This window comes from Thalassophryne amazonica, chromosome 10, assembly GCF_902500255.1.
Source record: "Thalassophryne amazonica chromosome 10, fThaAma1.1, whole genome shotgun sequence".
Lineage (NCBI taxonomy): Eukaryota > Metazoa > Chordata > Actinopteri > Batrachoidiformes > Batrachoididae > Thalassophryne > Thalassophryne amazonica.
Window position 1 is genome coordinate 64,716,619 of NC_047112.1, and position 12,796 is coordinate 64,729,414.

At 41.1% G+C, this 12,796-nt stretch overlaps 1 protein-coding gene across 2 annotated transcripts in view; it reads right to left on the bottom strand.

Annotated features, from left to right (window-relative positions):
* Window positions 1–12,796, bottom strand: part of si:ch73-61d6.3 (occludin) — a 75,119-nt gene that overhangs the window by 53,324 nt on the left and 8,999 nt on the right. For both annotated transcript variants that reach the window (XM_034180136.1, XM_034180137.1), the window contains exon 2: window positions 4,520–5,100. In XM_034180136.1, coding sequence (XP_034036027.1) covers window positions 4,520–5,092 — 573 coding nt within the window. In that variant the 5' untranslated portion in view covers window positions 5,093–5,100. The remainder of the gene's footprint in view (window positions 1–4,519; window positions 5,101–12,796) is intronic.

Here is a 12,796-nt window from a genome sequence, read left to right on the forward strand (position 1 = left end):
AGATGATATCATGCTGGGCAGCTGGAGTTCTCTGTATGTCCTTGTGTGCCCAAACCATGATGATACACCCTGACCAGATCCATTTCTAATGAGGAAATGTATTACACTGTCTGCTGGATTGTTGACTAATAGCCAACATTTATGTGTCAAGATAATATTGCGTGCACGTTTTACAAATTGTGGCCACGTTTAAGTAGATCGTGCCCTTGTTTTACTCAAACAATGCTTAAAATGTGCGCACAATATAATAAAACGTGCGCACAATATAATAAAACGAGTGCACAATATCATAAAAAGTGCACACAATATAATAAAACCTGCGCACATTCTCTGCACATGCAAAACATTTTGCGATGACACTTCCAGGGTTCCGTAGTTCCTCGCTCTCTTTCCCCTCAAACTCTGTCAAAATTGTGTTATAAACCAGTCACCATTTGCTTTATTATACATCTGTGTAGTTAATAAATAAAATAATCTTCACAGATGATTCGTTCATGCATGCACGTGGAAAAAAAAAACTGAGGGGAGAGCAGCAGCAGCAAACTCTCCCCAGAGAGGAAGAGTCTGACACATCAGAGGAGGAGTTTTAAGGTTGATATAAGACTGACTTTTGGTTGTGCAAGTAACTTTTTTTTGGTGCAAGTAATTTTTTTGTTACTAACACCAGTGCAAGTAGGTTAAAAAATGTATTTCAACCCCTGAGCGGCCACTCTGAAGGAGCAATAAGGGAATCGTTAAGCAAAAAGGCTATTGATGTCGGTCGCCTCACAGTTTGAAAACCGCTGGTTTAGTCAGTTTAGTTAAGTGACATGTTGTCATTACCATGAGTGACAAGAGCATTGCTTTTGATGTCTTCCACCATGTTTGTGCGTGTGTAAAAATTAAATGCACCTGCTTGAAGCAGAATGCAGAAGAAACACAAAGCTCTGCATGCGACTGGGGACAGCTGACATTTTCTGATTGGTACACTTATGTATTTTGGGTCAAGGATGAACGGAGCCAAAACGGAACGTTGATTGGACTAATATTTTTGGAGAAATGACAGATATTAGCTAACATTGCTAATTACATTCTGGACGAACAGGTCATTCCGGGGGGCAGTAAATCATCATTAGATTAAAAGCATCGAGTGTGTGTGTAATATTATTTGGTAAGTTCAATGTAAGTACATAATATAATTGGAAATACGTTAAAAATACATGGATGACACAAGAAAGTGAAAACACTTATTTCCGTTGGAGTCCATTTAAAAATAAAATGTCAAAATAGATGTAATAATAAAATATAATAATTATAATAGTGTGTATATGGTAACAAGAACCAAAACAATTTGTAAATACATTAAGACAGTAAATTAACATCACAAAATGACATAATTAATAAGAAATAAAATGTATAGGACAGGTGTAATGTGAGTATCAAACAAACAAAGTCTTAACAGTTGTCACTCAAATCCTGTGACGACTTTAAAACTAGAATGAGGGTCTTGCTTTGTTACAATGTGACGTCAGCACCAGATGCATCTCGCCCAGCTTTGATAAATATTAGCTAAATTATTTGTATGTAGTGGTTTTATGCTGCCCTCAACTGCAAAGGAGTATATATAACTAGAAAAACTAAACTGTACCCATGGTAAAACACCAATGGAGTTTATTAACCCCAAAAACGTTAATCAGCTGCAAATTGTGAATTATCCACAAACCATCAATTGCAAAATGTGAATACTGATGAAACAGCTCCCAAAACGTGAACCCAGGTCTCGCAAAACGTGAATACCATTCATGATATACATACATATATATATATATATATATATTTCAGTTTAGTAGTTTATGGCAGGGGGAGAGGGGGGCTCAATACAGCCGGTGAGGTCGGGAGGTAATCCGAGCAGCTCTTGCTTCTGGTGTCAAGTGCCCGACCCCGTTGGGTGTGTCTTGCTCCGGGGACAGTGTCAGATGAGGAGTTTGACTGAGACGGTCCACCTGTCAAACCTACAGAGCACAGAAACCTCCTCCTCTGGTAAACGGCTCAATAATCTTCAGAGAAAGGTTGTACAAAAACAAACAACACTAGTTTCTAACCCCAGGAAGGAAGACAACGAGCTACAACCTTATTTTCAGTGGTGGGCAGAGGTCTGCTAATCCGCTAACCGCTAATTATCGACACAAAGTTTTCATTAGCAGATTAGCTTTCCAGTTAACTTTGAAAACCATCAGCGGACCAATTAGCTTCCGATAGGTTTAGTTCCGATAACTTTTAGACTGCTAGCATATTTCTGCGGGCATAGTAAATAAAGCTTAACAGTTAAAAACATTTGTAAAGTCTGAAATCTGTTACATATTTTGTAGCAGACAGACAGCCATGAATGGCAGAGCTCTATCCTCTGCAGGCAGAGGAGAGCTGACTACCAGAGAGAAAGAAAGAGGGAGAGAAGAAAAAAGACAATTTCTCTTCCCACCATACAGACCTGCCAGTCATTTCACTGGAGTCTTGCTCAGGCAGACAGTTTTGACTTATGGTTATAATTTTAAACAAACTAAATCCATACAAGTTATTGAAATTAACATCACGTCTGTCATTTTACAAAGTAAAAATATCAGCTGTATGTTTTAGCTTTAAAGTAATCCATTAATTTTGAAGGTTTTAGAGTTTAGACACACATGCCGCATTGCATTATGGGTACATTAGTTTCCTGATGTCAGTGGTTGACTGATCGGTATAACACACAGTTACTGAAACGTGTGGTGGGTTTTACAAATCTGTATTTCTAAATATGTCCTTTTTTTTCATTTGTAAAAAAAAGGCAATTTGAAAACTGAAAATTCTGTTTGTTAAGTCCATCACTTTTAGTGTAAGTGTGTCGCACTGCCATGAACACTGCCATCTACTGGCAGTAGATGGCAGTGTGAGTGCTGAGTGCCGTAGTATAACCTCGAGGTGGGCGGATCGATCCTAATATCGATAATATCGATACCAACGCTGGTATTGATATTGAAATATCCTCATGTAAAAAGGTCAATACTCAAGCTTTTTTTCTCTCCCGCACGCACTGACTGCTGCGCACGCAGATTCATCAAAGTCTACTCTCTGTCTGTAAGAGCAGTGCTGCACTGTGTCACACAGAGCAGCGCACCCTTGTATTGTGGTTTGTCAGCCCTCTACCTCAGGAGATTTTGTTTTAAGTTGTGTTGAGTGATATTTTTTTAAACAAAAATGTTGATTGTGATAATCAAGTATTTTGTTGTCACGTACAATGTTTGGCGAAATTCTATTCTAGGTCTTTTGGGTCCTTTGGATCTATGAAGCTTAAATATGAAAACGTATCAGTATTGATATCGGCAATACTGGGCCTGTATTTACTTGGTATTGGATCAATACCAAAATTCCCGGTATCGCCCACCTCTAGTATAACCAGCAGGAGACCATTGATGTGTGCAGTGAATTTGGTGACACCACACCCGAATTTATTTAAAATTTTTCTGGTGTCTTGTTTTTGCACTTTGTAGACAGTCCCTACGCTTACATTTTTTCTGCCGCTTGCTGGTTTGGGTCAGTATAATTTTCCCAGCTCACAGGATGGTTCATATTGAAAAAAATAAGGTTGTAGCTCGTTATCTACCTTCCTGAGGTTAGAATCTAGTGTTGCTTGTTTTTCTACAATGTTTCTCTTAAGATTATTGATCCGTTTACCGGAGGGGAAGGTTTCTGTCCTCTGTGAGTTTGACAGGTGGATCATCCCAGTCAAACTCCTCACCTGCAGCGAAGTGAGACCTGCTCGGACCCCCCCCCCCCCCCCCCCAAAAAAAAATTCAATTAAAAAAAAATCATTTTTTCAGTGATAGGGTTTGCAATCAAGATTTCCTACAGTAAGTGATCCATAAACTGAAATCCATAAGCTACTTAAAATGAAAAATATATATATCATGAAAGATATTTATGTTTTGCAATACCTGCATTCACGTTTTGTGAGATATTTTTTCAGTTTTCACATTTTGCAATTAACGGTTTGTGGATAATTCATGATTTGCAGCTGATTCACGTTTTGGGGGTTAACAATTCCATTCAAATGGAATAAATAATGTGGAGTGGAACTGCCCAACCTAGAACAGATCTAGATAGTCTTAAACACTGGTCAGATCTAATTTAACCCATCTGGCTTCTATGAAAAACTCCAAGATGTATTTAAAATAATGTACTTACCAAGACTAAAACACAAACTGCCAAACTCTGAATATTGCTACACTGCTAATTCAAACAGCACTACTAAATAATACTACCTGTCTTCAGTCAACTAATCTGTTCATAAACGCATATGTCTACATGTACATCTTTGCTAACCTACCCAACTAACAAAACATCAACTCAAATTATCAAACAAACTTATTACTTCTCTAGTCCCATAGTCCATGTGCATACCGATCCAAAATATTGGATAAGCGCATCCCTAGCAGGCAGTCCCAACAACACAAAAGTGCAATGGCAGAAGCACAATACAACCCCAAAATGTAATAAGTCTTACCTCCAGGATAGCCATGATGATGCTTGCTATCACGACACCCAGAAAGTACTTCCTGCTGCGGACGAAGTCAGACTTAGTGAAGCTGGCAATGAAAAAACCCAATGCCAATATGAAGTTAATGGCTGCCATGGAAATCATGGCAGTTTTGGCTGAGTAAGGTGAAATGTAGGAGCCGTAGTAGTTCCCATAATTGCCATAACTGCCGTAACCTGAGCCATAGCTGCCGCCGACATATCCAGAGCCGTAGCCCATCCCAGAACCATAGTAACCCATTCCCATTCCATATCCATACTGAAGGTCCCACATGAGAGTGGAGGCCACACAGGCGAATATTCCCACGCACAGTACAATGACCACCGCCATCATGACCTTGATGACCCCAGGGGGTGACACCCATTTGTAAAAGTGTTGTGGTTTCGCCTCGATGTAGTAGGAGCCCGGTGCGGGTGGGTAAGGATCGTAATCACTCTGAGGAGGATGAAAGCTGCTCTGAGGGCCAAAACCATTATTGGATGTTGGGCTGAAAGGAGGACTGTAGACAGGGGGGCTGTCGTAGCGCTGGTGGTCAAACATCTCAGCAACTACAAAAAACACAAACAATTTGTCAATATCCAACTGTGGTGCATCAGTTAATTGTGTTTTTCCAATGGTGGTGTTGTGAATAATGTGGAGAAACCTGAGAATGTAAGGCATGACTGTCACCACTAATGAGGCTTAGTAACCGTGTAAAAGTTTTACTATGTCCAAGGGTGAGTGACTCACAACAGTACAAGTACAGTACTGTATATATATTCTCAACTGTGTGCAGTTTTGCCCACCACTGTGAGTAGATTCCCAGTGAGCATTTTTCCGTTGAAAAGACGTTCAAAAATGGTTCAAAAGTGAAAGTTTTTTTAATGTCTATTTGTAGACATTTAAAGGGGATAGAGAATCAAAATCATCTTTTTCATGTTTTTGGTGTTAGTTCAGAGTCTCCCCGCTGTGGGGAATACACACGAAGTGCCAGCAAGTTTCAGAACCTCTGTTTCAAGTATTTCTCCTTTTTTGAATTGCCCCTTGAAAACAGGCCAATCCGTTTTTGAGAGAAAACTTGCGTCACTTTTTCACCAATAGCCCCCCCACACACACACCCACACCCTTTCACACACGCCCCTTCGAAATTAATTATTCATAAGGTTGTGCCCACCCATTCGTAACACTCGAAGAGAAGCAATGGCGAGCTACAGGTGTGCTTTCCCAGGCTGTTTTAGCAGACTACGATCTTCCCACGGAAAGCAATGTACGTGATCACTGGCTTTTATTCATTTTTAACCGCATCCCCAGTACATACAACCGCCGACTATTTCTTTGCTCTGCGCATTTCACGGAGGACTGTTTCACAAACCTTGCATGATTTCGAGCTGGCTTCAGTCGGCATTTAATACTCAGTAGAGGGTCAGTTCTGACTCTGTGACAAAATCAACCCCAGCAATCAGTACAGCCTGTAAGTATCACATTTTCTTTTGTTTTAAATTTGTGTTGCGCCATATTCCTGTTGTAAGAATTGCACGTTAGAATGGCACGTTAGCTCTGGTTTGTTCCTCTAAAGGGAATGAGCTAACCCCCCCTTAGCAGCTAGGGATGTGTATTGAGAACCGGTTCCTTTTGGGTATCGTTAAGAAATAACTCAATCCACCGACATCAATAAGCTTTGTGCTTAACGATTATGTTATCGGTCCTTCAGAGTGGCCGTTGTTTTGGGGGGTGTTTGTCAGGAAAATGATCATTTCTGTATTGATTACAGACCCTGCAGCGGGTCCGTAAACAACTTTTCTGCAGCGCGGCTTTGCTTTGAACCTTGAACCAATCGAAGCAGTGCTTCGCAGATTGAAGCAATGCTTCGATTATTCTTTCTTTCTTTTGCTTAATTTTCTCCTGCTAAAACCCTAAACAGCATACGTCTGTGAGTATTATTTACCTTTTCTATGTTAAACCGACCTGTTATGTTCTTCTGAAACAGTTGATAGATGTATTTTATAACTTAAAAATGGGAGCGATGCTAACGCGTCAGCATGTCTATGGCATTTTCAATGTTAAAAGTTAGCATTGCAGCTGTCATCACGTTCGGGTGCATTTGTTTTCAAATTGTAATATTTCTTAAATTTATTTTTGTTTATATATTAATAATCTAAAGATTATTATATACAATTTTAGAGAAAGAGGCAAAAAAAACCTGAATAGAAACACAACAGAAAATATAAAAGCAATGAAAATAAATAAGTAATGCTTTCTTTTCAGTGAGAGCAAGGGCAGCCAATCAAACAACGGCAACCGATCAGCGCCACCTACTTGCATTTCATAATGAGGTTGCCAAATAAGCTCTGAAATGACGCCATTAAAGGCAAACGTGGCATTCTAAACCCAGCATAGTAACATAGCTGTTCAGAGAGCCTTTTAGGAAGGTTCTGAGCCATTACAGACCCAACCAATTTTTTTTGGGCTACATATCACATCACAGAACAAGGATTAATGCCCCATTCAACCTCTCTCTATCACCTTTAATCAACGTTCGGGTTAAGATGGTTTTTTAACTTGATTTTAAATAGTAGTACTTCCCAACCTGTACAATGTGTAAATTATAGCAAATTGTAATTTTGATGAAGCCTAGCTAGCAAGGCATGTCCACATTTATCATTTATAGTGACGCAGATTAAGTCAATATTCCATAAGAATCTTTCACTTGATGGTACAAGCACCAAATCTGGCACAAATGAAGTATAAGACTTATTGTTTAAGAGAAGCATGTTAACCAACTGAAAATCCAGTTTTCGGGGTAAAACGATACAAATAGAAACATGCTATTGATACAAACATTAAACAGAATGTAAAACAAAAAAAGGACAGTTCTCCGTGCTTCTGTACAGCACAAAAAAATCCGGTGCAACCAGGTAGGACTGAGAAAGGCAGTAATTTAAGTTGACTTTTTGCCAATATATGCCCATCCACAAGGACATTTTAGGAGATATACTACATGTGTAGTATTACAATTGATAAATAAAAAAAATAGAATATTGCTTACCAGTACGGGGATCAGAACAATGTTCCCAATTACCGCATCTAAAGAAACCTTTTGGTGGGCTGGAAGGCCAAGTAGTCGAGACGGGAGTATTCATATCTGAGTGAACAAGTCGATCACGAATATTACGGGCACGCCTAAATATAAATTTGGGCGGTTCAGCACAGATGTCTAAGTGTCGGATCACTCTTTAATAATGTGCCAGTGTTTGTAAGTTATGTTTTTTATTCTTCCAGCCAATGGAGTATAGCAGGAAGAAAAAAACAATTTAGATGTTGGAGAAGATTTAGATTTCTTCTTAAGTAAAGAGGAACGATCAGTATTTAGAGCTCTATCCCATGCTTTACCAATATCAATTTTATCATAGCCACATTGTTCAAACCGATGTGCTAAAAGAGCTGCTTTTGACATGAAATCAGTAATAATGCTACAATTTGTTGTAACTCACAAAAATTGACCCACTGGTATGTTACAAACTAAATGGGATGGATAATTACTGTCTGCTCTCAAAGTGTTTTTACTGAGGGGTTCACAGTAAATAGTAGATTGCAAAAAAATATTATCATTCTTATAAATAGTAAGATCTAAGAAGTCAATGGAATGAAGATTCTAATTCCTAGTGAAAGAAAGAATCTGTAGTGGAATTAACAATTCAGAAATTGATGTAACTCATCAGATGTGCCCCTCCAAATTAAGAGGACACCATCAATATATCGACTCCATAATGATATTTTTGAGTGAAAAGGGTTATTTGTATGTATACAAGCTTTGTACATCCAAAGACACAAGGATATCATCAATTGCACAATTCCAATTATTGATTAGGTTTAGAACATCAGTAGTGTCCTCAAGATACAAAGGTAAATTCTGAACAAATTTTCCCAGAAAAAAGTCAACAAATTGTGAAAGGGGCTCAGTAAGACTCCCTATTCCAGAAACAATAGGCTGTAATGGAGGATCATCCAACTGTTTATGAATTTTGGGTAAACCATAAAATACAGGACAACGAGGAAATTCACTTAAAAAGAAAAGCCTTCTCTTTTTCTGTAATCCAGCCTTTCTTATGAGTCAATAAATTCATGAATCATACTATTGATATTAGAAGTGGGATTAGAAGATAAAGGTTGAATGTGTTTTACATTATTTAACAATTTCAAAATACCATGTTCATAATTCTCCAGCCCCATGACAAATGATATCCCATCTGGATTCCAAAGACTGCAATACATTCAATTCACTCTTTGTCATATTTTTATGTTTAGATGGGCATAAAACACCTAATTTAGCAAAATCCTGCTCAACTAACTGGCTAAAAGTCACTATAGTAGGGTTTAAATTTGAAGAAGGCAAAAAACTTGATTTCTTTTTAAAGTGGGTAACTTCTCTTGAAGACTCACTAATATCAGAGACCGGATCATTACTTTTGTTGTTAGACAAATTATTAGACTTAGAGAAAAAAATGTTTAAAATGAAGCTGTCTGAAAAAATTAAAAGAATCAACTTTAAGAGGAAAAGAATCAAGGTGGTTAGAAGGAGCAAAGGAGAGTCCTTACCGAAGAATCGCTGTCTCAGTACCTGTGAGGGCAGAATCAGTGATGTTAATCACAGTCTCCTCAGGTGGGTCCGCAGGGACCAACAAGTCCCTGAGTGAGATTGATTGAGAAAATCAATTAATTGAGAAAATTGAGAAAATCACTTTTCCACCCAGAAGAGGTGACATCATTAAAAAACTTTTATGTAGAGAAGCATTTTGGATTTATACTTTGGGCACTTTGGAACCGTTTGGTTCGAATGAAGAATTGAAGTTTACTTGTTTTCTTTAATATTAATATTTGTTTTTATTCTGGGTTTTTGTCATGTCATATTTGTTTTTTGGGACAGTGTGTCTCTAATTATGAACTGATTACAAATTCAGTGAGTGCCTTGATTGATGGATGGTCACGCCCCCTTTAAGCATTATGACACCTGGCTCCTATTAGTATTTAGGCTGTACTATCTATGACTTTTCAGGACTCTGATGAAGATGTGATGCTCACATCGAAACGCTAGTCCCTATTGTCTGTTTTCAGCACCTTAATAAATTTTTCAGCACCTACTTCTGTGTTGCACCAGCTGTCTTTCTCTTCTATTAAGTAGAATATATTTTAACTGGAAAAATTTATTTTTGAGAATTATATACGAAAATGACCACCAGTTTTCAAGATGGCGGCCACTGCATGACTCAAAATCAGAACAGCTTCGGAAGCAGCGTCGGAAAAAAGAGAAGACGAGAGCTCAGTTTGTAAGAGACCCATACAGCTTCACTAAGACACTTCTCTGCCAACAAAGATCTAGCTCACTCTCCAGCTCTAAGTCGGAGGTAGAAGAGTTCCTTGTGGAAGCCTACAGCGACCCTAATAGGGGTCAGGGTCTAGGAACCAACCACAATATCTCAAGGCCTGGAAAGCCAACAATTGAGTTGAACGTGAAGGAACCTACATGGCAGGAGGTTAAGGACATCGTCCGTAAAGCCAAATCTTCAGCTGCCCCTGGCCCAAGTGGTATACCATATAAGGTATACAAGAAATGTCCCAAACTCCTTAGGAGGTTGTGGAAAATTATGAGGAAGATCTGGGCCAAGGGCATAATTCCACCCAGCTGGAAACTGGCGGAGGGATGTTTTGTTCCAAAGGAGGAGAGGTCCTCCACAATTTCTCAGTTTAGGACAATCTCTCTCCTTAGTGTAGAGTGTAAGATCTTTTTTTCTGTTCTGGCACGAAGAATTACCACCTATATGATACAAAACCAATATATCAATACATCCATCCAGAAAGGTGGTATCCCAGGCTTTTCGGGCTGTCTGGAACACACCTCGATGATTAGTCAATTGATTCAAGAAGCAAGGCAGAAGAAAAGTGACCTAACAGTCGTCTGGTTAGATCTTGCCAACGCTTATGGGTCAATTTCACATAACCTCATCCAAGAAGGGCTTGACCATTATTCCATTCCTATGGCAATTCGAGGCTTGATTAACAACTATCTTGCGGGATTTCGACTCAGGTTTTTATCAGCGTTCTTTACCACCAGTTGACTGGACCTCCAAAAGGGGATTCCAACAGGGTGTACCATCTCCCCCATCTTGTTCATTATGGGAATGAACTTATTGTTATCCGCAGCAGAGGGCATAACCCGGGGTCCCAAGTTGGAATCCAGTGTAGAGCAGCCAGTGCTGCGAGCATTCATGGACGACATCACTGTAACAACTATGACGCACGTCCAAGCAAGATGGGTGCTGGAAACCTTGGGTAGTGTCGCCACCTGGGCAGGTATGCTGTTTAAAGCCAGGAAGTCTAGGAGTATGGTCATTAGGAAGGGTAAAGTCACCAGCAAGTTTAGCCTCAAAGTCCAGGGTGAGGTCATTCCATCCATCGAGGGCAGCCCAATAAAATGCCTGGGAAAATGGTTCAATGCGTCAATGACGGATGGAGCCAATGTTGCTGAGGCTGTGAAGCAGATCGAGGAATGGCTGAAGAAGATAGATAAGTCTTTACTCCCGGGCAAGTTTAAGACCTGGCTGTATCAACATGGCCTCTTGCTCAGGCTACTTTGGCTATTCACAGTCTATGAGTTTCCCATGACTACCATCGAGGTCATTGAGAGGAAGATCAACAAGCACCTGCGGAGGTGGCTGGGAATTCCCCCAAGCTTCTCAGCAGTGGGCCTTTACATCCGGTCTGGTCAATTGCAACTCCCCCTGTCATCAGTTGTTGAGGAGTACAAGGTGGCAAAATGCAGGGTCGTCCTAAGCTTGAGGAATTCTAACGATGACCTCATTAAACAAGCGGGCATTACAACTAGGTCTGGACGCAAATGGTCTGCCAACACAGCTGTGGAACAGGCCATTGGTTCCCTGAAGTTGCGGGATATTGCTGGCAACCAATGCGTCCATCGACAAGGTTTCGGCTCTGCACAATTTCAAACTTGGGGAGGCGCAAACATGAGAACCAGGCGAGGCTTGGTGCAGGCAGAAGTGAGGAACAGGGAGGAGGAGAAGCGAGTAGCCAGAGCAGTGCAGCAAGGATCCCAGGGGGCCTGGACAAAATGGGATTTGCCTAGGCGCAAAGTCACGTGGAGAGAGCTGTGGCGCCTGGAGCCATACCGCATCTCCTTCCTCTTGCGGTCGGTCTATGACACCCTCCCCTCTCCAGTACATCTGCACACATGGGGGCTAAGAGAGGATCCACTTTGCAAGTTGTGCAGCCAGAAGGGGACTTTGGCCCACATACTCTCTGGGTGTAAAATATCTTTGACCCAGGGGCGGTATAGATGGCGCCATGACAAAGTGCTCCTCTCATTGGCTGATACCATAGAGCGGGAGAGAGTCAAGAAGAGACCAGTTCACACAACTGCAGGAAGAAAGATCACCTTCCTTAAGGAAGGAGCCAGGCCTGTACAGACCACCAAAAGGATAAGACCCAGCATACTCCATGCCGCAAGCTCCTGGGAGATGAGGGTGGATGTAGAAAGTAGGTTGCAGTTCCCCGAGGTGGTGCAAACATCCCTCCGCCCCGACATAGTGCTGTGGTCGGCAAAAGACCAGAAGATAATCCTGGTCGAGCTAACGGTGCCATGGGAAGAGGGCTGCGAGGAGGCCCACGAAAGGAAAGCTGCAAAATACCAACCTCTGGCCCAAGAATGTCGAGACAGGGGCTGGCAGGCATGGGTTTTCCCTGTAGAGATAGGGTGTAGGGGCTTCCCAGCGAAGTCTACATGGAGCTTCCTTTGTGCCATTGGGATGGACGAGCAGAGTAAAAAGCAAGCGGCTCGCCGGATGGGGGAGGAGGCAGAACGTGCCTCATGCTGGATCTGGAGCAAAAGGGAGGAGGAGAGCTGGAAGCCGGGGGCAGATGGGCAGTGAGTTGGCCACTCACTGCGGGCCCACCAACTGGAGGGTGTCGTGGTTTAGGGCTGAAACACCCAGAGAAGGTTGGATACCACCTGATGACATCTGCCCCAGGCCTAAAGCTACAGCTACCTGCTAAGGTAGCTGAGGAAGGCACTAATAAGTGTATTCATTAAGAGCTGTCTTGAAGAAAATGCAACAACAAAAATAAAATATTACAGGCTGCACAAACAGCCTGTTATGAAGCCAGTTCATCGATTTCTATTTAATCCACTAGATGGCGGACCCAGCCTGTGAGCTTTTGCCAGTGCGCTGCCATCTTCCAGCCATCCATCCATCC